Below are 21,062 nucleotides of genomic sequence, written 5' to 3'. Positions count from 1 at the left end.
GATCTGGTGTCTTTCTAAGGTAGTTTGACCCAAACCTTTCGACTCAAACGTATCAAATTTTCTTATTACGTCGTCTAGTCTACGTTTTTGGTCCTCCGTTAAGTCATGAACACCCAACTTATTTTCCTTTTCAAAGTCTACAAAATCATCGATAATTTTACTGACCTCAACTTCTTCTACACCAATCACGTCAGGAGCCAAATTGAACATCCGCCAAAAATCAATGCCCAAATATAAAGATTGCTCCAAGTCTGGACAAAGGTACAGAAGGATATTATTTTTCTGTCCTTTGTACTGTATGGATGCATTAAATTTTCCCAATACCCTGTAGTGCTGACCACTAGCGGTCTTAACACCATAGAATAAAGGTGTAATTTCTAAATTTAACTCCTCTACTATCTCCCTACAATTCTTTCCTAGGATACTGACAGATGCTCCACTATCTAAAAGGCCTGTCATTTCTTTACTTTCAATTACTACATCTAAATAAATTCTATTGTCTTCACTTCCGTTTCCTGCTCTACTTAATGATTCTATTATACACTTATTTCTTTCTCGCTTAATCTTATAAAGTTCCCTAATTCTTTTAATGCGTTTTGTTAATGGTTTCCGTACGCCGTTTTCCCCGAAGATTCTTGATCTTATTTTGTTATAATATTGCTTTCTCATTTCCAATGGTATCATATGTCTCATTTCCGGTAAATATTTTTCGAAATCTTTACTTTTTAAAATTGTACTAATTTTTGTTGATTTTATATCTGGTCTTATGGGCATTCCGCTGCAGGGTTTTTTGGTGGACGTGGGTCCCCGCTCTTTCCCAAGTCCCTCATCCGGTTTCCCTGTTGACAATCAGGACATTTAGGTGCAATTACGTTAGGCTTGCCACACCGGTAACAAAACAATGTTCTCTCAGCCGAATTACAATCGCGAAAACCGTGTCCTATCATTTTGCAGTTCCAGCACTTCAAAAATTGTCCTTGACCTGTTAGTTGTACAGCTGCTACTTCTTCCAAACTCGGTTCAATATCCGTAAAATTTTCAAACGTGACTTCGTTTACGCTTCTTATGTGCCTTTGCTGTTGAATATTGTTGCGTAATTCTTTTTTCAGAAAATTTCTTTCTGCTTCCAAACATTCGACACGCAATTGTTCCACAGATGAGACGGGAATAGAATAAACAATTCTTGCCACACTTTCCTTGACATTTCTTTTCATTATTTTGATCATATCAAATTCGGGAATAGGCTGTACAAGACGAGCTCTCATTTTACACATTTCCTGAAAAAACAACTCCAGAGATTCATTTGGCTGTTGCTTCCTTTCCACCAAATCTCTTATTATTTCCAGATTCGAGGTGTTTGTCCTATATTGATTATACAATTCACAGCGCAAAGTTGGCCACTTCATCACTCCATGGGTACGGATAAGTAGCCAGTACCAATCCTTAGCAGGACCCGTAACCAGTAAGTGGAAATCTCTTAATATTTCGTCCCAACTAATGCTATAATGCGCCTGAAGATGTTCGATTCGAAAGATGAAATCTTCAATACTCAATTGGGAATTGTTGCCATTGTATATAATTCCCCATTTGTCAACGCGTATATTAATTCTCTCTATATTACCATTATTATTGTTTTCAGAAGCTGTATGACTGCCTGGAGTAGCCCTATTACCCACCATTGGATCAGCGTTTGTGTTACTGTTAATGTTTCCCGCTGGCAAAATATTTTCATTATTTCCTATTTGACGTGGATAATTTACATTATTCCAAAAACCATTTGGACCGCCCTGAAAGTTGAACCGTGGTTCTACTGAAAAAACATTTCTATGTGAATTTCCAGGACCATTTACATTATTATTAGTTGATTGTTGAGAATCTACAGAGTTATGAGTCCGAGTTGACATTTCCCTCACGACTTTTGTTAACTCTCCCACAGATTTTCTAATCTCACTAATTTCTTCTTGTACCATTTTTTTGACCTGTTCCTCTAAAGCTCTCTGAACTATTAAGGTTTCATCCACTACTAATTCCCTAACCTCAGGACCTATGGCAACATTTGGGACACTTGTCGAAGGACCCTGTGCATCATTTGCAACGGATGTATTATTGGGTTGATTTGATGTTATATTAATAGTACCAGATAAATCCCTAAAGTTTTCGTTCTCAGCCATTTGTATTCTATTATTATCAAATCTTCTATGCTTACGTTTAATTATCGTGGAATTATTTAAATTTGTATTTGGCATTGACCTTTTCCTATTCCTTGTTTGTATCCTATCTTCCCTGTTCATATCTCAAATCAGCTTGATATTTCAAATCTATTTGGATTTTGTTAAATTACCAAACTAAAATAAAAATAACGATAAATAATATTGGCTAAAAACAAATGGTTATAATATATATGGATTACATACACAAATACCTAATAAAAAAAAATAGTAATAAAATAATAAAAAAAACATAAAATATAATAATAATTAATTACCAAAAACAAAAATAATAAAATAAATACAACAAAAACGATACAAAACTATCAAATATTTAACTAGATCAAATACAGATAAACAAAACAATAAATTTTAATAAATATAATTTAAATTCAAATTTGCTATAAAATACTAAACTAGGGATTATTGAATGGCGACGGTTTAACGGTTAATAATATTTGATTCCCTATATCTGAGCTATGTATGTAAATGTTTCGCTAAATCAATAAGTTAAAAAAAAAAAGGATCATTCATAACTAAACAGTTTCTTCTGTGCTCTAGTATTACTTTAAATCTGTAATCACCAGAGGCCAGTAAACAATTTCCATCGACACAACTGACCACCAGTTTCATAACCAATGCGGCTGTCGATGTGGCCATTGCAACTGCTCCACAAAAAAAAACTTCAAACGGAACTAATACAAATTAATAAACAAAACACGAATTATGGTAAACGTTTAGAATGAATTCTATTCCATTTACTAAGAATACACCATATCTTCGTCTGAATAGGTCGTGCAAATTTACCCAGTATTCTAGTAAAACTGAAATTCTGTCGCACAACTGACTTTCTGAATAACTACACAAAAACGGCTGCGACCATTCATTTTTATCAGCATATCTGGGAAATTGTACGTAGGGCTATTTTAATTATTCTAGTAGTATATTGCCTAGTGTTTTGGTCATCTACACTAATTACTTTCATTCTATTTTCAGATTGGGCGCCATATTCTGTTACGAACCTGCTGTTGGCCTCTGGATTCCACCACCCTACTAGCTCACGCGGCATCACCTCGGGGTGTGATTCTCAACCCTTTTGAAGACCAAGGTCCGCCACAAAATAACTTAAAATTGAACAGCAAATCAAACACGTATTCAACATACACAGAGCGAAACACACACATAGGGAGAAAGGTGATATTCTCCAATCGCCCAATCCCAACCATGGCCGTATTACATCCCTTACCATTCTCTTACGGACCCCATAATCCGTCCATCACGTCCTATCATTCAATAATCCCAATAACGTATTTACTCAATTTTATTCATTACTGTTATATATAATATTTATTAAAACATATTTGAAGCTAAACCTATCTTATTCAACAAAAAATAACTGAACAAATTCTTAAAATTCTAATTCATGTAATACATATATTTTCTTGGCATTTTTTTTTTTATTAAATCATTCTTATAAATACAAATTGCCCTAAAATGATTCTTGCCACTTTCTATAAACAAAAATCATATACTAAAACTTATAACTAAAAAAAATTAAACCATAAAACACAAACTAAATAAATACATATATAAACATACAAAAAAAAAATTAGACACTTAAACTTACGATAGGATCGTACAGATATTACACAAAAACAGGCCTCTCAAAATCTTCTGCCTGACCGATATGCAACAAAAGAAATAATTTTCCCTAAAAGAGCTCTCTGAGGTACTTCTCGATTTTAAACAATATTAGACACTTTTTCTAATTTTCTGATTTCTCGTATTTGAAATTACATCTAACGATCCCTCTCACAATGATTCGATTTCACAAACAAAAAAAAACTTAAATTACAATAAACGTTATTTAAATACACTTAAAACTAATCACTAACTTAAACACTACTGAGAACTTAAACACTACTGAGAACAGTTATATTCATCAGATTTCCCATTGGGTCTTTAGTTTTTCAATATTAATAAGCTTTCAACATGGGTTTGAGAATTTGCTACCCTTTTTACCCTAGACTCTTAATTGTGAGCTTAAATTGAGGACTGTATAAAGAGCTTTAGATAGAGCTTTCCATTATTGCCAAACCAAAGTTTTAATTTTACTTTTAGGATGCCACTTTTAAACATGCACTGTTAATTATATAAAAAAAATACTTTTCGTTACCTTTTTTCTTCAATTTGTTTTGACCTGAAATGGCTTACGTTAGTTCTTCTGTGACTCCTATTCCAACTTCGCAAAAGTGTGTTGTAGCTTTTCCAATTAATTGCACTTCAAACTCTTACTTAAGCAATTTATCATATGATTCCTCTGGGCAAAAAGGGATTTCTATAAAACTTTCCACATTAATCAGGATTGAAACACTTTCGTAACTTTGTATAATCAAAACTTACTTTCTTCTCTAATTTTCTAGTCTCAAATCATAAAATAAATATAATAATAAGTATTAAATCACTTCAATTATTTCACAATAGTTTTTAATTTAAAATTTAATAATTTAAAAAATTCAAGTATTTAAGCTTTTAACTTAGTAACGTTCACTTAATACTTCACAGCTTGAGGTTTTCCATTTTAGTGATCTTAATGTTTCAAAAAATGTTTCGTGTAACATAAAATAAAAACGTTTAGTTGTTACAAAACAACAAAACTAGTACATAAAAAACAAGTACCGAAAAATAACATTACCATACAAGCAATTCTCACGATTACATCGGGTCATTAACTTATTTCCTATGGCCTTGAACTCATTACAAGAAATTTCGCAGAGAAAAATCGTTTAACTTTTCTCTTCCTTCGGATAAACTACAAATCTACCTATAAAAATCAACCTTGTTTCTACTCTTTTCATACAACTCTGCATGCAAAAGCTCATTTTTCATAATGGACTTCCAGTAATGAACAGCTGACCTTAAACCACACAATAAACTGAGCAAACATAAACAAAAAATCTATGTGAAAATAATAAAATAAACAATCAAAAAAAAACAAAATGAAATTCAACAAAACAAAAAGAACTCCTACCACTGGGCCATCATTACCTGGACCGGACCCTACAAAACCATAAAGAAAAGAAACAATGCTGCCTAAAAAAAACTAACAAATACAAAAAAAAAAAAACCACAAACAACAAACCCAAAGAACTAAACAAAAATAAAGGCATGTTCATACAGAAAACAACTCAGCGTTTTAAAAACAACGAGGTTCACATAAAAAACGAAAATACACCCGCAACACATTATGCCCCAATCATTGGAAAACAGAACCCAAAACTTTACCCTAGTACGGAACGCATTAGAAAGGTAATGTTTAACAGTATTCATTTAATAATCTATTTTACTTAAGAAGCCATTTACTGAGAAATCCCCATCATAGCTGAGGGTAATTAAGTAAATTATCTGTTTTACCACAAATTGACAGGTAACTTCACCTTCTAATTAAAGTTACAAATTATATTCTATATCTAGATTTCTAGCTAATAATTAAACTATCTGTTCCAGAGCTAATCTGATGTAAAGATTTTAATAGGGTTTAGTTAGAAATTGAACAAAACGTAAAACAAAACTATAATTAAATTATTTCAATCAGTATTTCCAAGATTTACATACCCAATCTCTAAAGATTTGCACATGACAACGACCGATCAGCAACCATAAACGCATCCATTCGGGCGGTGGATACATATGCTTATTTACAGCATTCGAAAGAGATAAACTCTTCTTGTCCTCAAATTGTCGCGATGTGTCAGACATTCTAACAATTTGTACATTATGTAAAGTTGACGATACCGACTGTTCGTCATAGTAATCATGACGCCATTGTGGTAATAAGGCGGCTTGTGCCAAAGAATCGGTATAGTCCCCATAATCACCATTAACGCATTCCAATACTAAAAAAAAGGGAAGGCAATAATAAAGTTTAGATTTTTTATGTTTTATAATGTTTTATCCACTTACAAAAATCAGCTGGATTATGATAAGCCGGACACTCAAGACCCACTGATTTCAAATAGTCCACAGTTCTTCCGGGACTACCTTGATAAGTGCAGTAGCCACGACTCATAACATAAATTTGATTGAAGAGATTATATATATTGCTGGAGGGTTGATGGATGGTACAAACAATGGTACGTCCCTCATTGGCCAACAACTGTAACAGTTGAATGGTATCAAATGAGCTGGAACTATCGAGGCCTCTGTAAATATAGAGAAAATAGGGGATACATTCAAATTATATAAAATCTCTGAATTTCGATCTGTTCATGTTATTTCCCATCTAACTTGACTTCTTTAGAAATGTACCTTCTAAAGAAATGTACCTTCTAAGTCTTTAGAACAGTTTTCATTAGAAGAGTGTCTTTTCAAGACAATTTTCTATAGAAGGGTATCTTCTTAAAATAGTTTTCTTTAGAAAAGTGTCTTCTCAAGACAGTTTTTTAGAAGATTGTCTTTAAAAAAGTATTTTTTCAGAACAGTTTTCTTAAGAAAAGTGTTTTCTCAAGACAGTGTTCTTTGGAAAACTGTCTCAAGACAGTTTTGTAGAAAAGTGTCTTCTCAAGAAAATTTTCTTTAGAAGAGTTTCTTCTCAAGACAGTTTGTTAGAAATGCGTCCTCGTAAAACAGCGCTCTTTACAAAAAAAAACTATTTTCTTTAAACACGTGTCTTCTCAAGACAGTTTTCTTAAAAAAAGTATTTTCCCAAGACAGTTTTCTTAAGAATAGACTTTTCTCTAGACAGTTTTCTTTAGAAAGGTGTCTTTTCAAGACAGTTTTCTTTAAAAAAGTGTCTTTTCAAGACAGTTTTCTTTAGAAAGGTGTCTTTTCAAGACAGTTTTCTTTAGAAAGACAGTTTTCTTTCTTTTCAAGACAGTTTTCTTTAGAAAAGTGTCTTTTCAAGACAGTTTTCTTTAGAATAGTGTCTTCTCAATACAGTTTTCTATAGACAACTTTAGAAAAGTGTCTTCTCAGAAGAGTTACTTCTCAAAGCAGTTTTCTTAAGAAAAGTGTTTTCTTCAAACAATTTTCTTTAAAAAAGTGTTTTCTCAAGGCAGTTTTCTTTAGAATAGTGTCTTCTTAAGTAAGTTTTCTTTAGAAGAGTGTCATCTTAAGGCAGTTTTGTAGAAAAGAGTTTTCTCAAGACAGTTTTCTTTAGAAAAGAGTTTTCTCAAGATAGTTTTCTTTAGAAAATTGTCTTCTCAGAACAGTTTTCATGAAAAAAAGTTTCTTTTCAGAACAGCTTTCTTAAGAAGACAGTTTTCTATAGAAAAGTGTCTTCTCAAGACAGTTTTCTTTAGAAAAGTCTCTTCTCAAGACAGTTTTCTTTAGAAAAGTAAGAAATACGAGAATTCAATATTGAGGTCAAGGTCACTGAGTTCTCCTCTATATATAATCAGCATAGATTTAAAAATTTTAAACTAAATTAAAATTTATATTTACAACACTTACGTGGTGGGTTCATCTAAAAACAATATGGCAGGATTATCAATCAATTCTAAAGCTATTGACAAACGTTTCATTTGACCGCCAGACAAACGATTACAGCGTGTATGTTTGGTATTGGACAATTTCAATCTATCCAATATCTGTTCAATCTGCAAATGGAATTAATAATTTTTAATAAATTTGTTAAATATTTCCCTCTTTTCAATTATCTACCCACCAATAGCTTCTTCTCCTTTAAACTCATGCAATTACTGGAGATTTTTAAACTAGTGGCCAGCATCATAGTTTCTTCGACAGTAAATAGACTGTAAAAATGATCATCTTGCATAATGTAACAGCATAATTTGCGGGCCTTGGGGGCATTGCCAAAATTAATAGTGCCACTAACACCAGTTTTGCTAAAAATTTTATGAAAAGTAAAATTTTGAAAACTTTTTTTTTTGTAAATCGTTTCAAAATACTTACGTAAATCCCGTTAAAATATTCATTAAACTAGATTTGCCAGCTCCTGAAGGACCCATAATTGCTGTCAATTGACCCGATGCGAATTTACCAGAAATTCCCTTAAGTACGGTTTTCTTTTCTAGAAGAAATAAGAAATATATAAACAATAATTTATTTAAATATAACATTTCAGTTTCATGCGTTTGTTTATGAAAAAGTGTTAATTGTTTTATTAATTGTACAAATAAATAAATGTCTAAACATATTTTTTTAGTTTATGCCATTGTGCGGTTGTTTGTGGAGGGTTAAAGAATTTTACAATGGTATTTCGTTGATTGGAAATGCAAATACTTAAACGGAATAGTCATTGCACATTGGCTTTGTTGATATGTTTTAGTGGTTAAAAAAGCAAGTACGTTTTATAAACTTTATATCTATACGAGTTTTCGAAGAGGTAAGAAATTGTAATTTTAGAAATCCTCAAGATTATAACACTTAAAAAAAGGTTTCGATATCAAATTAAACTAAAAATATATTTTATTAATCCTTATGATTTAGAGATTTTTAAACAGCTGGAATTTTTGTTCATAGTTTTAAAATTTGTAAAATTATTGTTTCCTTTTTTTTAAACAACTCTCATATGTATATATGTATGTATATGGGGCGGCGATTCGAAGTCAATTTTAGATCTACTCGACCGCGTATAGGAGAGGGCGAATGTTTTTATGAGTGACAGTAGGATATCCAATAACTTTGACTCACTGGAGCACCGTCGTAACGCGAGGTGTGTTTCACTGTTCTATCGATATTACAATGTGTTAATTTAAAATTAGGCAACTTGTTCCCGATACCTATATACTTTTACGCAACATATGCCATTCATCAAAAACACACCCACTTTTGAAGTCAACTGGCCAGTGGACCGTGCAACACATTACATGGAAAGTTCATTCCTCTGCCGCATTGTTCGTAAAATGAACAAAAGTCCTTCAGAAGTATTCCCAGCCACTTTCGATGTAGAAAGATTTAAATCAAATGTCTACTATCCACCATTTCGAAACCTATATCTATTCACATTGGCGGCGAGCGAGCGAGCGAGCGAGAGAGCGAGCGAGCGAGCGAGCGAGCGAGCGAGCGAGCGAGCGAGCGAGCGAGCGAGCGAGCGAGCGAGCGAGCGAGCGAGCGAGCGAGCGAGCGAGCGAGCGAGCGAGCGAGCGAGAGAGCGAGCGAGCGAGCGAGCGAGAGAGCGAGCGAGCGAGCGAGAGAGCGCGAGCGAGCGAGCGAGAGCGAGCGAGCGAGCGAGCGAGCGAGCGAGCAGCGAGCGAGCGAGCGAGGAGCGAGCGAGCGAGCGAGGAGCGAGCGAGCGAGCGAGCGAGCGAGCGAGCGAGCGAGCGAGCGAGCGAGCGAGCGAGCGAGCGAGCGAGCGAGCGAGCGAGCGAGCGAGCGAGCGAGCGAGCGAGCGAGCGAGCGAGCGAGCGAGCGAGCGAGCGAGCGAGCGAGAGAGCGAGCGAGCGAGCGAGCGAGCGAGCGAGCGAGAGAGCGAGCGAGCGAGAGAGCGAGCGAGCGAGCGAGCGAGCGAGCGAGCGAGCGAGAGAGCGAGCGAGCGAGCGAGCGAGCGAGGCGAGCGAGCGAGCGAGCGAGCGAGCGAGCGAGCGAGCGAGCGAGCGAGCGAGCGAGCGAGAGCGAGCGAGCGAGCGAGCGAGCGAGCGAGCGAGCGAGCGAGCGAGCGAGAGAGCGAGCGAGCGAGCGAGCGAGCGAGGAGCGAGAGAGCGAGCGAGCGAGCGAGCGAGCGAGCGAGCGAGCGAGCGAGCGAGCGAGAGCGAGCGAGCGAGCGAGCGAGCGAGCGAGAGAGCGAGCGAGCGAGGAGCAGGAGCGAGCGAGCGAGCGAGAGAGCGAGCGAGCGAGCGAGCGAGGAGCGAGCGAGCGAGCGAGCGAGCGAGCGAGCGAGCGAGGAGCGAGCGAGCGAGCGAGCGAGCGAGCGAGAGAGCGAGCGAGCGAGAGAGCGAGCGAGCGAGCGAGCGAGCGAGCGAGCGAGCGAGCGAGCGAGCGAGCGAGGAGCGAGCGAGCGAGCGAGCGAGCGAGAGCGAGCGAGCGATGCGAGCGAGCGAGCGAGCGAGCGAGCGCAGCGAGCGAGCGAGCGAAGCGAGCGAGGAGCGAGCGAGCGAGCGAGCGAGCGAGCGAGCGAGCGAGCAGCGAGCGAGCGAGCGAGCGATGCGAGCGAGCGAGCGAGCGAGGCGAGCGAGCGAGCGAGCGAGCGAGGCGATGAGCGAGCGAGCGAGCGAGCGATCGAGCGAGCGAGCTAGCGGAGCGAGCGAGAGAGCGCGAGCGAGCGAGCGAGCGAGCGAGCGAGCGAGCGAGCGAGCGAGCGAGCGAGCGAGCGAGCGAGCGAGCGAGCGAGAGCGAGCGAGCGAGCGAGCGAGCGAGAGGAGCGAGCGAGCGAGCGAGCGAGGCGAGCGAGCGAGCGAGCGAGCGAGCGAGCGAGCGAGAGCGAGCGAGCGAGCGAGCGAGCGAGCGAGCGAGCGAGCGAGCGAGCGAGCGAGCGAGCGAGCGAGCGAGCGAGCGAGCGAGCGAGCGAGCGAGCGAGCGAGCGAGCGAGCGAGCGAGCGAGCGAGCGAGCGAGCGAGCGAGCGAGCGAGGAGCGAGCGAGCGAGCGAGCGAGCGAGCGAGGAGCGAGCGAGCGAGCGAGCGAGCGAGCGAGCGAGCGAGCGAGCGAGGAGCGAGCGAGCGAGCGAGCGAGCGAGCGAGCGAGCGAGCGAGAGAGCGAGCGAGCGAGCGAGCGAGCGAGCGAGCGAGCGAGCGAGCGAGGAGCGAGCGAGCGAGCGAGCGAGCGAGCGAGCGAGCGAGCGAGCGAGCGAGCGAGCGAGCGAGCGAGCGAGCGAGCGAGCGAGCGAGCTAGCGAGCGAGGAGCGAGCGAGCGAGCGAGCGAGCGAGCGAGCGAGCGAGCGAGCGAGCGAGCGAGCGAGCGAGCGAGCGAGCGAGCGAGCTAGCGAGCGAGCGAGCGAGCGAGCGAGGAGCGAGCGAGCGAGCGAGCGAGCGAGCGAGCGAGCGAGCGAGCGAGCTAGAGCGAGCGAGCAGCGAGCGAGCGAGCGAGCGAGCGAGCGAGCGAGCGAGCGAGCGAGCGTAGCGAGCGAGCGAGCGAGCAGGATAGCGAGCGACTAGCGAGCGAGCGAGCGAGCGAGCGAGCGAGCGAGCGAGCGAGCGAGCGAGCGAGCGAGGCGCGGCGAGCGAGCGAGCGGAGCGAGCGAGCGAGCGAGCGAGCGAGCGAGCGAGCGAGCGAGCGAGCGAGCGAGCGAGCGAGGCGAGCGAGCGAGCGAGCGAGCAGAGCGAGCGAGCGAGCGAGCGAGCTAGCGAAGCGAGCGAGCGAGCGAGCGAGCGAGCGAGCGAGCGAGCGAGCGAGCGAGCGAGCGAGCGAGCGAGCGAGCTAGCGAGCGAGCGAGCGAGCGAGCGAGCGAGCGAGCGAGCGAGCGAGCGAGCGAGCGAGCGAGCGAGCGAGCGAGGCGAGCGAGCGAGCGAGCAGCGAGCGAGCGAGCGAGCGAGCAGCGATGCGAGCGGAGCGAGCGAGCGAGCGAGCGAGCGAGCGAGCGAGCGAGCGAGCGAGCGAGCGAGCGAGCGAGTCGAGGCAGCGAGCGAGCGAGCGAGCGAGCGACGAGCGAGCGAGCGAAGCGAGCGAGTCGAGCGAGCGAGCGAGCGAGCGAGGAGGAGCGAGCGAGCGAGCGAGCGAGCGAGCGTAGCGAGCGAGCAGCGAGGAGCGAGCGAGTCGAGCGAGAGCGAGCGAGCGAGCGAGCGAGCGAGGAGGAGCGAGCGATGCGAGCGAGCGAGGAGCGAGCGAGCGAGCGAGCGAGCGAAGCGAGCGAGCTAGCGAGCGAGGACGAGGACGAGCGAGCGAGCGAGGAGCGAGCGAGCGAGCGAGCGAGCGATGCAGCGAGCGAGCTAGCGAGGGAGAGGCGAGCGAGCGAGGCGAGCGAGCGAGCGAGCGAGCGGCGAGCGAGAGGAGCGTACTAGCGAGCGAGCGAGCGAGCGAGCGAGCGAGCGAGCGAGCGAGCGAGCGAGCGAGCGAGCGAGCGAGGAGGAAGCGAGGCGAGCGAGCGAGCGAGCGAGCGAGCGAGCGAGCGAGCGAGCGAGCGATCGAGCGAGCGGACGAGCGAGCGAGCGAGCGAGCGAGCGAGCGAGCGAGCGAGCGAGCGAGCGAGCTGAGCGAGCGAGCGAGCGAGCGAGCGAGCGAGCGAGCGAGCGAGCGAGGAGCGAGCGAGCGAGCGAGCGAGCGAGCGAGCGAGCGAGAGAGCGAGCGAGCGAGCGAGCGAGCGAGAGAGCGAGCGAAGAGCGAGCGAGCGAGCGAGCGAGCGAGCGAGCGAGCGAGGCTAGCGAGCGAGCGAGCGAGCGAGAGCGAGCGAGGAGCGAGCGAGCGAGCGAGAGCGAGCGAGCGAGCAGCGAGCGAGCGAGCGAGCGAGCGAGCGAGGAGCGAGCGGAGCGAGCGAGCGAGCGAGCGAGAGCGAGCGAGCGAGCGAGCGAGCTATAGATAGGAGATCGTCTATCTATCTATCTATCTATATATCTATCTATCTATCTATCTATCTATCTATCTATCTATCTATCTATCTATCTATCTATCTATCTATATATCTACCATATTATTCTCATACCCTGAAAGACGTACTAAAAATTTGCCTCGATTAACAATTCACGTGATTGTTCGCCACAAATTCTTACATACATACAATTTTAAATTCTAAAAAAAAATGATTGAATGTGATTTTAACACTTAAAATGTATTTAATTTACCCATAAACTGGTTTAAAGTGAAATAATTTTATAAACAAATATTTACTTTAACACTAATTGAAATTTAACATTTAATAAGAAAAATATCACTGCACGTGTCTGAAACGCAACTTATCGTAAAGTAATTTATTCTAAACAAAGATTAAGGAAATAAATTTAACTGTCATCTGATTGACATAGTCCTACAAATACAAGTATTGTAATTAACAATTAATAAAGTATTTTTATTATTTATAAAATGTTAGATCTAATATAAACCATTAGTAGTTACATAAAATAACCCACCCATTCTTGATTAAATTGAAAGCCATCTGTCAAGAGTCTTAATGTAAATACGTGTTGAAATCAGTATGTCCCACTAACTGGTTTTCTTAGACAAATCGATTTTCCAGTAATATTTAATTAACTGCATATTTTTTTAAGTAGTTAAATGATTTATAATGTGAGATAATTTGATGCGAATATGGCGGAATTTGATGGGAACTATACGTACAAAACTTGCGACCAGTGGGTAAAAATCAATAGTCAAATTTTATATAAAGATATGTACATAGTTAAAATTTTACTGATTCTAAGAAAAAGAAAACCGATTTCGATAGCGATTGAGCCACTTTAGAGAAATATATAAAGAAGAAAATGCAAGCCCCATTACTTAAATGTGAGGTTATTATACACATCAAGACTTCGTGATGGACAAATTCTGATGCCAGATTTCGATCCAGCTCAACCAAATCCTTTAAAAGTAAATTCTTACCTCTGGGTTAAACCTTTATTATCTCGGTAATATTAATTGTGTCGTATGTTATAAAATTGTTTTTATTTTTATATTTTGTTGTTGTTTTTATTAATTTTAAAATACATATAAAATAATTGCAAATATTAGTTCACTTTAATGATGCATTTTGAAATCAAAATATTTACATAATAAAAATAAATTACGAACAAAACAAAAATTAATCAAGTCATAGAGAACAAATTGCAAAATAATTTATTTGCTAAATTTTCAATACAAATTATATTAGTTAATAGATAAGAGAAGAGAAAAATGTTGATGTATGTATATAGTCAATAGTCAATAGAAATCTATAACGGTGGGTAAATACAGTGGAATTGGTATATACTGGACTTGTCAGTATATTAAAAAAAGTTTTGAGTTGTTTTAGCTTTTATTCAAAATAAGAATACTTTGCTGCTACCTCATAAGCCTCCCTAACTGCTTTGACGATTTTCAAAACCTAGCTGAAAAGGTGTAGGAGACGGAAGTCACAACCTCTTATCATGGCCGCCATAGCGCCTCAGTATATCAGATAATATTATTTTCGCCTTTTCCATAAAATGACGAAATGGAAAATTACACCAAGATACTTCATTCTAGCAGGAACAACGATTATCTGGCACACGTGTTCAAATAGAGTACCCATTTCGTAAATTAGTCGAGGCCTGGTTGCTGGATCAACTAAAAATCCCATGTCAATATACCATTCTGGCAGACTGTATCAAAGGTTTTGGCGAAGTCTAAACAAAAATTCGACTTTACGAACTTTAGCAATTTATGAAAAATTGAGCGCAGCTCTATCCTTTAGAAAAATAAAGTGACATCCTAGGAGAATCTGATTATTCAAACTGAGGTTGTATTCCTGGACTGGGAGAACCTTCGATTACCCGTGAAGGTGATGTTCTGAGATAATTTGTAAGCAGCCTGACTTTGCTAGTGATAACTTCAGGTTTCGTGATAACCATTCACAGTCGAGATAATCATTCACAAGAACACACAGTTCATTAACGTTGTGGCCCATTGTCGTCATGATAGTACAGTCGTCCGATATAATATCGACGCCTTGAAGAGGTGCGGGGAGAAACGTCCTTTCAGAGTGCCTATGCTGCTTTAATCCTTGTGAGATCTGATTGGTAATGGACGTTAATGCTGTTAGGCAAGTTGCTGCTAGGACAGCACATCTAGGAGGGCTAGAGTTTCAAGAGCTTTCAGGCGACAATTGATGGAAGAGATATAGTCCTGTATGATTGTTCCTCTGGCACGTCTTTCTCAGGTTTTAGTACTTGAATGACTCTACCCTTTTTCCAAGTGTAAGTGAATATGTTGAAAACAATCGTTAGGTACTCAACTTCCCGCTCGCAAAGTTTTTTTTTTAAGATCAGCATGGCTATTTCTTTGGGGTCAATCGCCTTAGATGCAATTTCAGCTGGTGTATAAGGTAGGCAGGTTGTGAAGAGTCGAAAATGGGAATGTCTGGAAAGCTAATAGATATCTTCTTATCCATCTTTGTCGGATTGGAGAGAGAATTGTGGAACACAACTTACTAAAACGACCAAAGCTCGAGTTGTAGTTCTTCAATTGATCTAGGCATCTCTTCGCTTGTCCTCATTTACTAACCTGCTGATTTTCGGACTCTGGATAGCTTGAGTTGATATTTCAGATGTCATTGCGTTCACCTGCAAGTCTAGCTACTTCTGATCAGGTTCTGAGATGACTATTTCACAGAACATTCTCTCTTATTACATATTTCACAAAAGTTCGATTATTCGATAATTTCACTACAAATTAATTATTTTAAACAAAATTTTGATTGATCGAATGTGCACTGTATGTTGTTCTTATTTCTAGTATACTCTATGATTTATAGTACCAGGACTAGCTGTCAATTTGTTCTCAAAAACCTTTCCATTTTGACTTATTCATAACATTTATTTGAATTAGTACATTTTCAAGCTCAAGTTGAATAAACTGCCATAATATTGAATTATTTATTTACCTCAATTACGGATCGTTCGTTTCTTTATTTATTTATTTTTTTTTATTAAATTTAAATAAAAATCATTGACTTTGTATTACATTTGCATTGAAATTTATATGTGAAAAGCATTTATAATTAGTTAATTATTGCAAGTAAGTTTTGCAATCATATCCAACAAAGATTTTAATTGAGTTTTCAAAGAATAAAAAAAAAATATTCTAATTAAATGGAAATTAGATGTCAATAAGTGTTGCAAATTGTGTGTCTATTGAAAATGTTAAATGAAAAATATATAACAATTAAATTAAGACCAATAAATGTCATTAGTTGCAAAAAGTTATATTGATTTTATTAATGCTTAATAAATGATAAATTAACTCAGTAACTTAAAAATAAAAATATTGCAAATTTATAAACTGACAAAACGTCTGCTAAAATCCTTTTTAATATTTTTTTCAATTCTATTATCTTTCACTTTCGTTTTGCCTAACAGACAATTAGTTACAGTAACCCACTGACATATATTTTATATATCTCTCTCTGCCTATCTTTACTCATTTGTTTATTTACATACATATACATATGTGTCATTTTAACATTTAAAAAGCATTGTACTTTGCTAGAATTTTAAATAAGAAAACAATATTTATTTTTATTATTTATAATAAAATAAAAAAAAAATACAAAAAAATATAACATCCAGAATATATTACACACACTTCAGTTTAAAAATTCTAGTCAACTCCATGTATCAGTTGACTTTTATTGTCTTCAATTGTGAACTAGTTTTTATTTTTTAAACCGCGGCGATAATTTATGCAAAAAAAAACACTAATTGAGTAATACTGATCTGAGAATTTTTCCATTGAAAATGAAAGTGAATTGCAAAAAAATGGGATATTTAAAACGGTAAATAGTTGGATTCGATAAATACAAGAATTAATGTGGGATTCTGCTTTATTTATGATGTGATCAAACAACCTATATTTAACGATATTATCCACTTGCTAAGGTTTGATTTCCCCTAGAAATTTCAGACGCTCTTTTAGTGTCAGACAGATAGATAGATTGGTAGATAGATAGATAGATAGATAGATAGATAGATAGATAGATAGATAGATAGATAGATAGATAGATAGATAGATAGATAGATAGATAGATAGATAGATAGATAGATAGATAGATAGATAGATAGATAGATAGATAGATAGATAGATAGATAGATAGATAGATAGATAGATAGATAGATAGATAGATAGATAGATAGATAGATAGATAGATAGATAGATAGATAGATAGATAGATAGATAGATAGATAGATAGATAGATAGATAGATAGCCTACTGGGATTAATAAGCAGTATCCTACCAATAGCGGCAGTTTTTGAGATGAGCGGTACATAAGCTCGATGATTGTTCTTTGACAATGGAAAGTAAATGTACCATCTTAGTATATACCCTACCACAGGGGAAGCCCTCAAGAGAGGAGCAATTAGAAGAATGATGCCTTCGTGGATTCTCCAATCAGAAAGGCAGGAGCGTTTGTTCTATATTGGGCGGCTTACTGGTCTACGTCTGAAGCCAGAAAGAGCTGAAGTAATTCCAACGACTCGTCTTAAAGATCAAGACCAGTAAGGTCTTAATTGATGTATATTTTAAAAACGATTGAAAATTATCAACCCACGGTGATGAAACTCTACAGAAATGGTTTCTAGACTATGATCAAAACCGCCTCCTCCTCCTCTTAAAACCTGGCAAGTCTTAATGTGCGCTCGACGTTCGCGCCGTTTAGTTGGTAGTGTAGGCTCGAGTGATATTACCCGAAAACTTATACTGTAGAGATTTTATATGTATATAGGCAGCGAGAAGCAGCTTTTGTTATTGCGACCATAATACCAATTAATATACTGGCAAGGGAGACAAAATGTGCGTATGAACTGAAAGGTTTGCTGAAGTCTGAAAATGCTATAAGAAATATCCGAAGGGACAGAAGATTGTCGACATCAACAAAGGAAAAATGGACGTATTAACTGATTCCTGATTCCCTGATTCGATGTGGCCATGATCGATTCAGATCGTATTTTTATAGATTTGGACTCGACACCTCACCGCTTTCCTAGCAGTCCTAGCAGTGTCGAAAGAGATAAGAATGCTGATCACAAGCTCTTTTATTTTCTTGGACTTATTTCTGGAAGGGAAAACCTTTAACAACTATTGGTATGCAGAGTATTAAGGTAATATAGTCCAGTTTATGTTGGTTTCATTGCAGACTGGAAATATGTACGAGAGTTTAAAAAACAGGTTCTCTTAGACTTATGCAGAGAAGAGCAGATACGAATAAGAATGTAACTTATAGATAAGGCGCGTGTGATAAGAAATACTTTTGCGGCGGTTCTGCAGGGAATATGGTGCAATGTTTGGAGGTTATTTTAACGATGATTTTTTCCCCGTTAAAAATATGGATATCTTGGGGGCGATATTACTCCAGATAATTATATCTTGAAATAGAAAACTTCTTGGGAAATACGTTCAGAAAGAACTTTAAAAAAAGTTTTCAAACCGACTTGTGTAGCACAAAGCAACCAACACCAGACACGGATTTCTAGCATAAAATCTTGTTTATAGATTTATAGACTTATTTAAAATATATCTCTAAATTAATTAATAACTACTATTTATTATATCAAATAATTAGCATAAACAAATTAAAAAATTTACATAAAAAATGGTTTAGAATATTATTGTATTAAATGAGAGGCAACATTTAAATCAATCGAAAGTAGTAATAAATAACAGTTAGTTTTATTAAATAAGGAAATATTTGTGGATTAAATTTCAAATAATTACAAAACTAGTTTTAGTCTGTCGAATTGCTATAAAAAAATGGTATAAAAAATAACCCACTGTGCAAGACGACAACATGACATACAGCATCAGATAAAATGTTAATTATTAACAAATTAATTTTAATTGCAACTAATTATATGATGATGTTCCACGACAATATTTCAATCACAATAGTAATGCAATAATTATTTAAAATTTTTAAAATATTTAAGAGAATTTTATTAAAAAAACTTACCTTTTTGCTTTGGCACTTTAACTTTATAGGTGAGATCCTTAAATTCTATATCAATATTGCGTACGATACTGGTGTTTTTCAACATTTTTGAATTCTCCATTTCTAACTCCATTGTGTTTTAAATTTTGTTCTTTTCACCTTCGCTTTTTTTATAACACTTTTAAATACTTTAAGATTTTCTTTCAAAATCTCAAAAATTTTCAAAATTTATTTCAATTTATAACTGGCAAATGTATAAAAACATATTTTTATGGAATTAACAAAAAAAAAAAAACTGTTGATTAACTGTAAAGAGAATGAGAAAAAACGATAATAAAATTTAGTTAATAATTTCAATATTTAAGTGTTTTAAAGGGCATTGAATAAACAAATAATATTGTTAATTAAACAATAATTACAATAATAAAAAAAACTACTATTCACTACCAGTTAATCAAACCTTGACTTTGAAAATACTATGTTTGAAAAAAAAAGTTAATAAATAAATAAAATAATTAATTAAATTTATACTGAAGTGCAGTCAACGTTTTTCTTGGCTGTGGTTTTATTGTTATTTATTATTATTATTAATATAATTTTGTTTTATTACCAACAATTGTTGGTTTTCTTAATACAATGTAATAAACCATTTGTCATTAAATTAACATTTTTAAGAGCCTTTTAGATGACACATCATGTGTATAATTTTTATATTTTATCAAGTTTAAACAAAAACATTAAAAATTAACCGTTAATTTAAATATTGGGCAACTTTAAAGATTAATGTCGGACATTTCTTAATAATTAAAACCAAAAACACCCGAGCGTCAAAATGAAGCAGCATATATTCTATAGTCCAGACTATAGACTATTCTATAGTCCATACTATGACTATTCTGTAGTCCAAACTATAGACAGTTCCATAGTCCTGACTATAGACAGTTCCATAGTCCAGACTATAGAGAGTTCTATTGACCAGACTATAGACAGTTCTATAGTCCATACTATAGACAATTCTATAGTCCAGACTATTGACAGTTCTATAGTCCAGACTATATACAGTTCTATAGTCCAGACTATAGAAAGTTTTATAGTCCAGACTATAGACAGTTCTATAGTCCAGACTATAGACTGTTAAAATAGTCCAGACTATAGACAGTTCTATAGTCCAGACTATAGACTGTTCTATAGTCCAGACTATAGACAGTTCTATAGTCCAGACTATGGACAGTTTTATAGTCCAGACTATAGACTGTTCTATAGTCCAGACTATAGACTGTTCTATAGTCCAGACTATAGAAAGTTCTATAGTCCAGACTATAGACAGTTCTATAGTCCAGACTATAGACAGTTCTATAGTCCAGACTATAGACAGTTCTATAGTCCAGTCTATAGACAGTTCTATAGTCCAGACTATAGACAGTTCTATAGTCCAGACCATAGACAGTTCTATAGTCCAGACTATATACAGTTCTATAGTCAAGACTATAGACAGTTCTATAGTCCAGACTATATACAGTTCTGTAGTCCAGACTATAGACTGTTAAAATAGTCCAGACTATAGACAGTTCTATAGTACAGACTATAGACTGTTCTATAGTCCAGACTATAGACAGTTCTATAGTCCAGACTATGGACAGTTCTATAGTCCAGACTATGGACAGTTTTATAGTGTAGACTATAGACTGTTCTATAGTCCAGACTATAGACTGTTCTATAGTCCAGACTATAGACTGTTCTATAGTCCAGACTATAGACTGTTCTATAGTCCAGACTATAGAATGTTCTATAGTCCAGACTATAGACTGTTCTATAGTCCAGACTATAGACAGTTCCATAGTCCATACTATAGACAGTTCTATTGTCCAGACTATAGACAGACTATAGAAAGTTCTATAGTCCAAACTATAGACAATTCTATAGTCCAGACTATTGATAGTTCTATAGTCCAGACTATATACAGTTCTATAGTCCAGACTATAGACAGTTCTATAGTCCAGAATATAAACAGTTCTATAGTCCAGACTATAGACTATTCTATAGTACAGACTATAGACAGTTCCATAGTCCAGACTATAGACAGACAATAGATAGTTCTATTGTCCAAACTATAGACAATTCTATAGTCCAGACTATTGACAGTTCTATAGTCCAGACTATATACAGTTCTATAGTCCAGACTATAGACAGTTCTATAGTCCAGACTATAAACAGTTCTATAGTCCAGACTATAGACAGTTCTATAGTCCAGACTATAAACAGTTCTATAGTCCAGACTATAGACAGTTCTATAGTCCAGACTATAGACAGTTCTATAGTCCAGACTATAGACAGTCCTATAGTCCAGACTATAGATAGTTCTATAGTTCAG

The 21,062-nt window shown here is 38.3% G+C and overlaps 1 protein-coding gene across 1 annotated transcript; it reads right to left on the bottom strand.

The window, feature by feature from the left end:
• Window positions 1-5,517: 5,517 nt before the first annotated feature.
• On the bottom strand, window positions 5,518-18,997 carry LOC119614652 (ATP-binding cassette sub-family G member 1-like). The gene is made up of 6 exons (XM_037970768.1): window positions 18,713-18,997; window positions 8,121-8,238; window positions 7,873-8,053; window positions 7,659-7,804; window positions 6,171-6,409; window positions 5,518-6,103 (listed from the first exon to the last, which is right to left on the bottom strand). Exons 1-6 carry the CDS (start codon window positions 18,822-18,824, stop codon window positions 5,799-5,801), a joined length of 1,101 nt encoding a protein of 366 aa, XP_037826696.1. The 5' UTR covers window positions 18,825-18,997; the 3' UTR covers window positions 5,518-5,798.
• Window positions 18,998-21,062: the final 2,065 nt, after the last annotated feature.

Source organism: Lucilia sericata, unplaced genomic scaffold (assembly GCF_015586225.1).
Source record: "Lucilia sericata isolate MDLA Ls3-8-SP2 unplaced genomic scaffold, ASM1558622v1 Contig003202F_arrow, whole genome shotgun sequence".
In the NCBI taxonomy this organism is placed as follows: domain Eukaryota; kingdom Metazoa; phylum Arthropoda; class Insecta; order Diptera; family Calliphoridae; genus Lucilia; species Lucilia sericata.
This window is presented reverse-complemented; position numbering and strand designations above follow the sequence as displayed.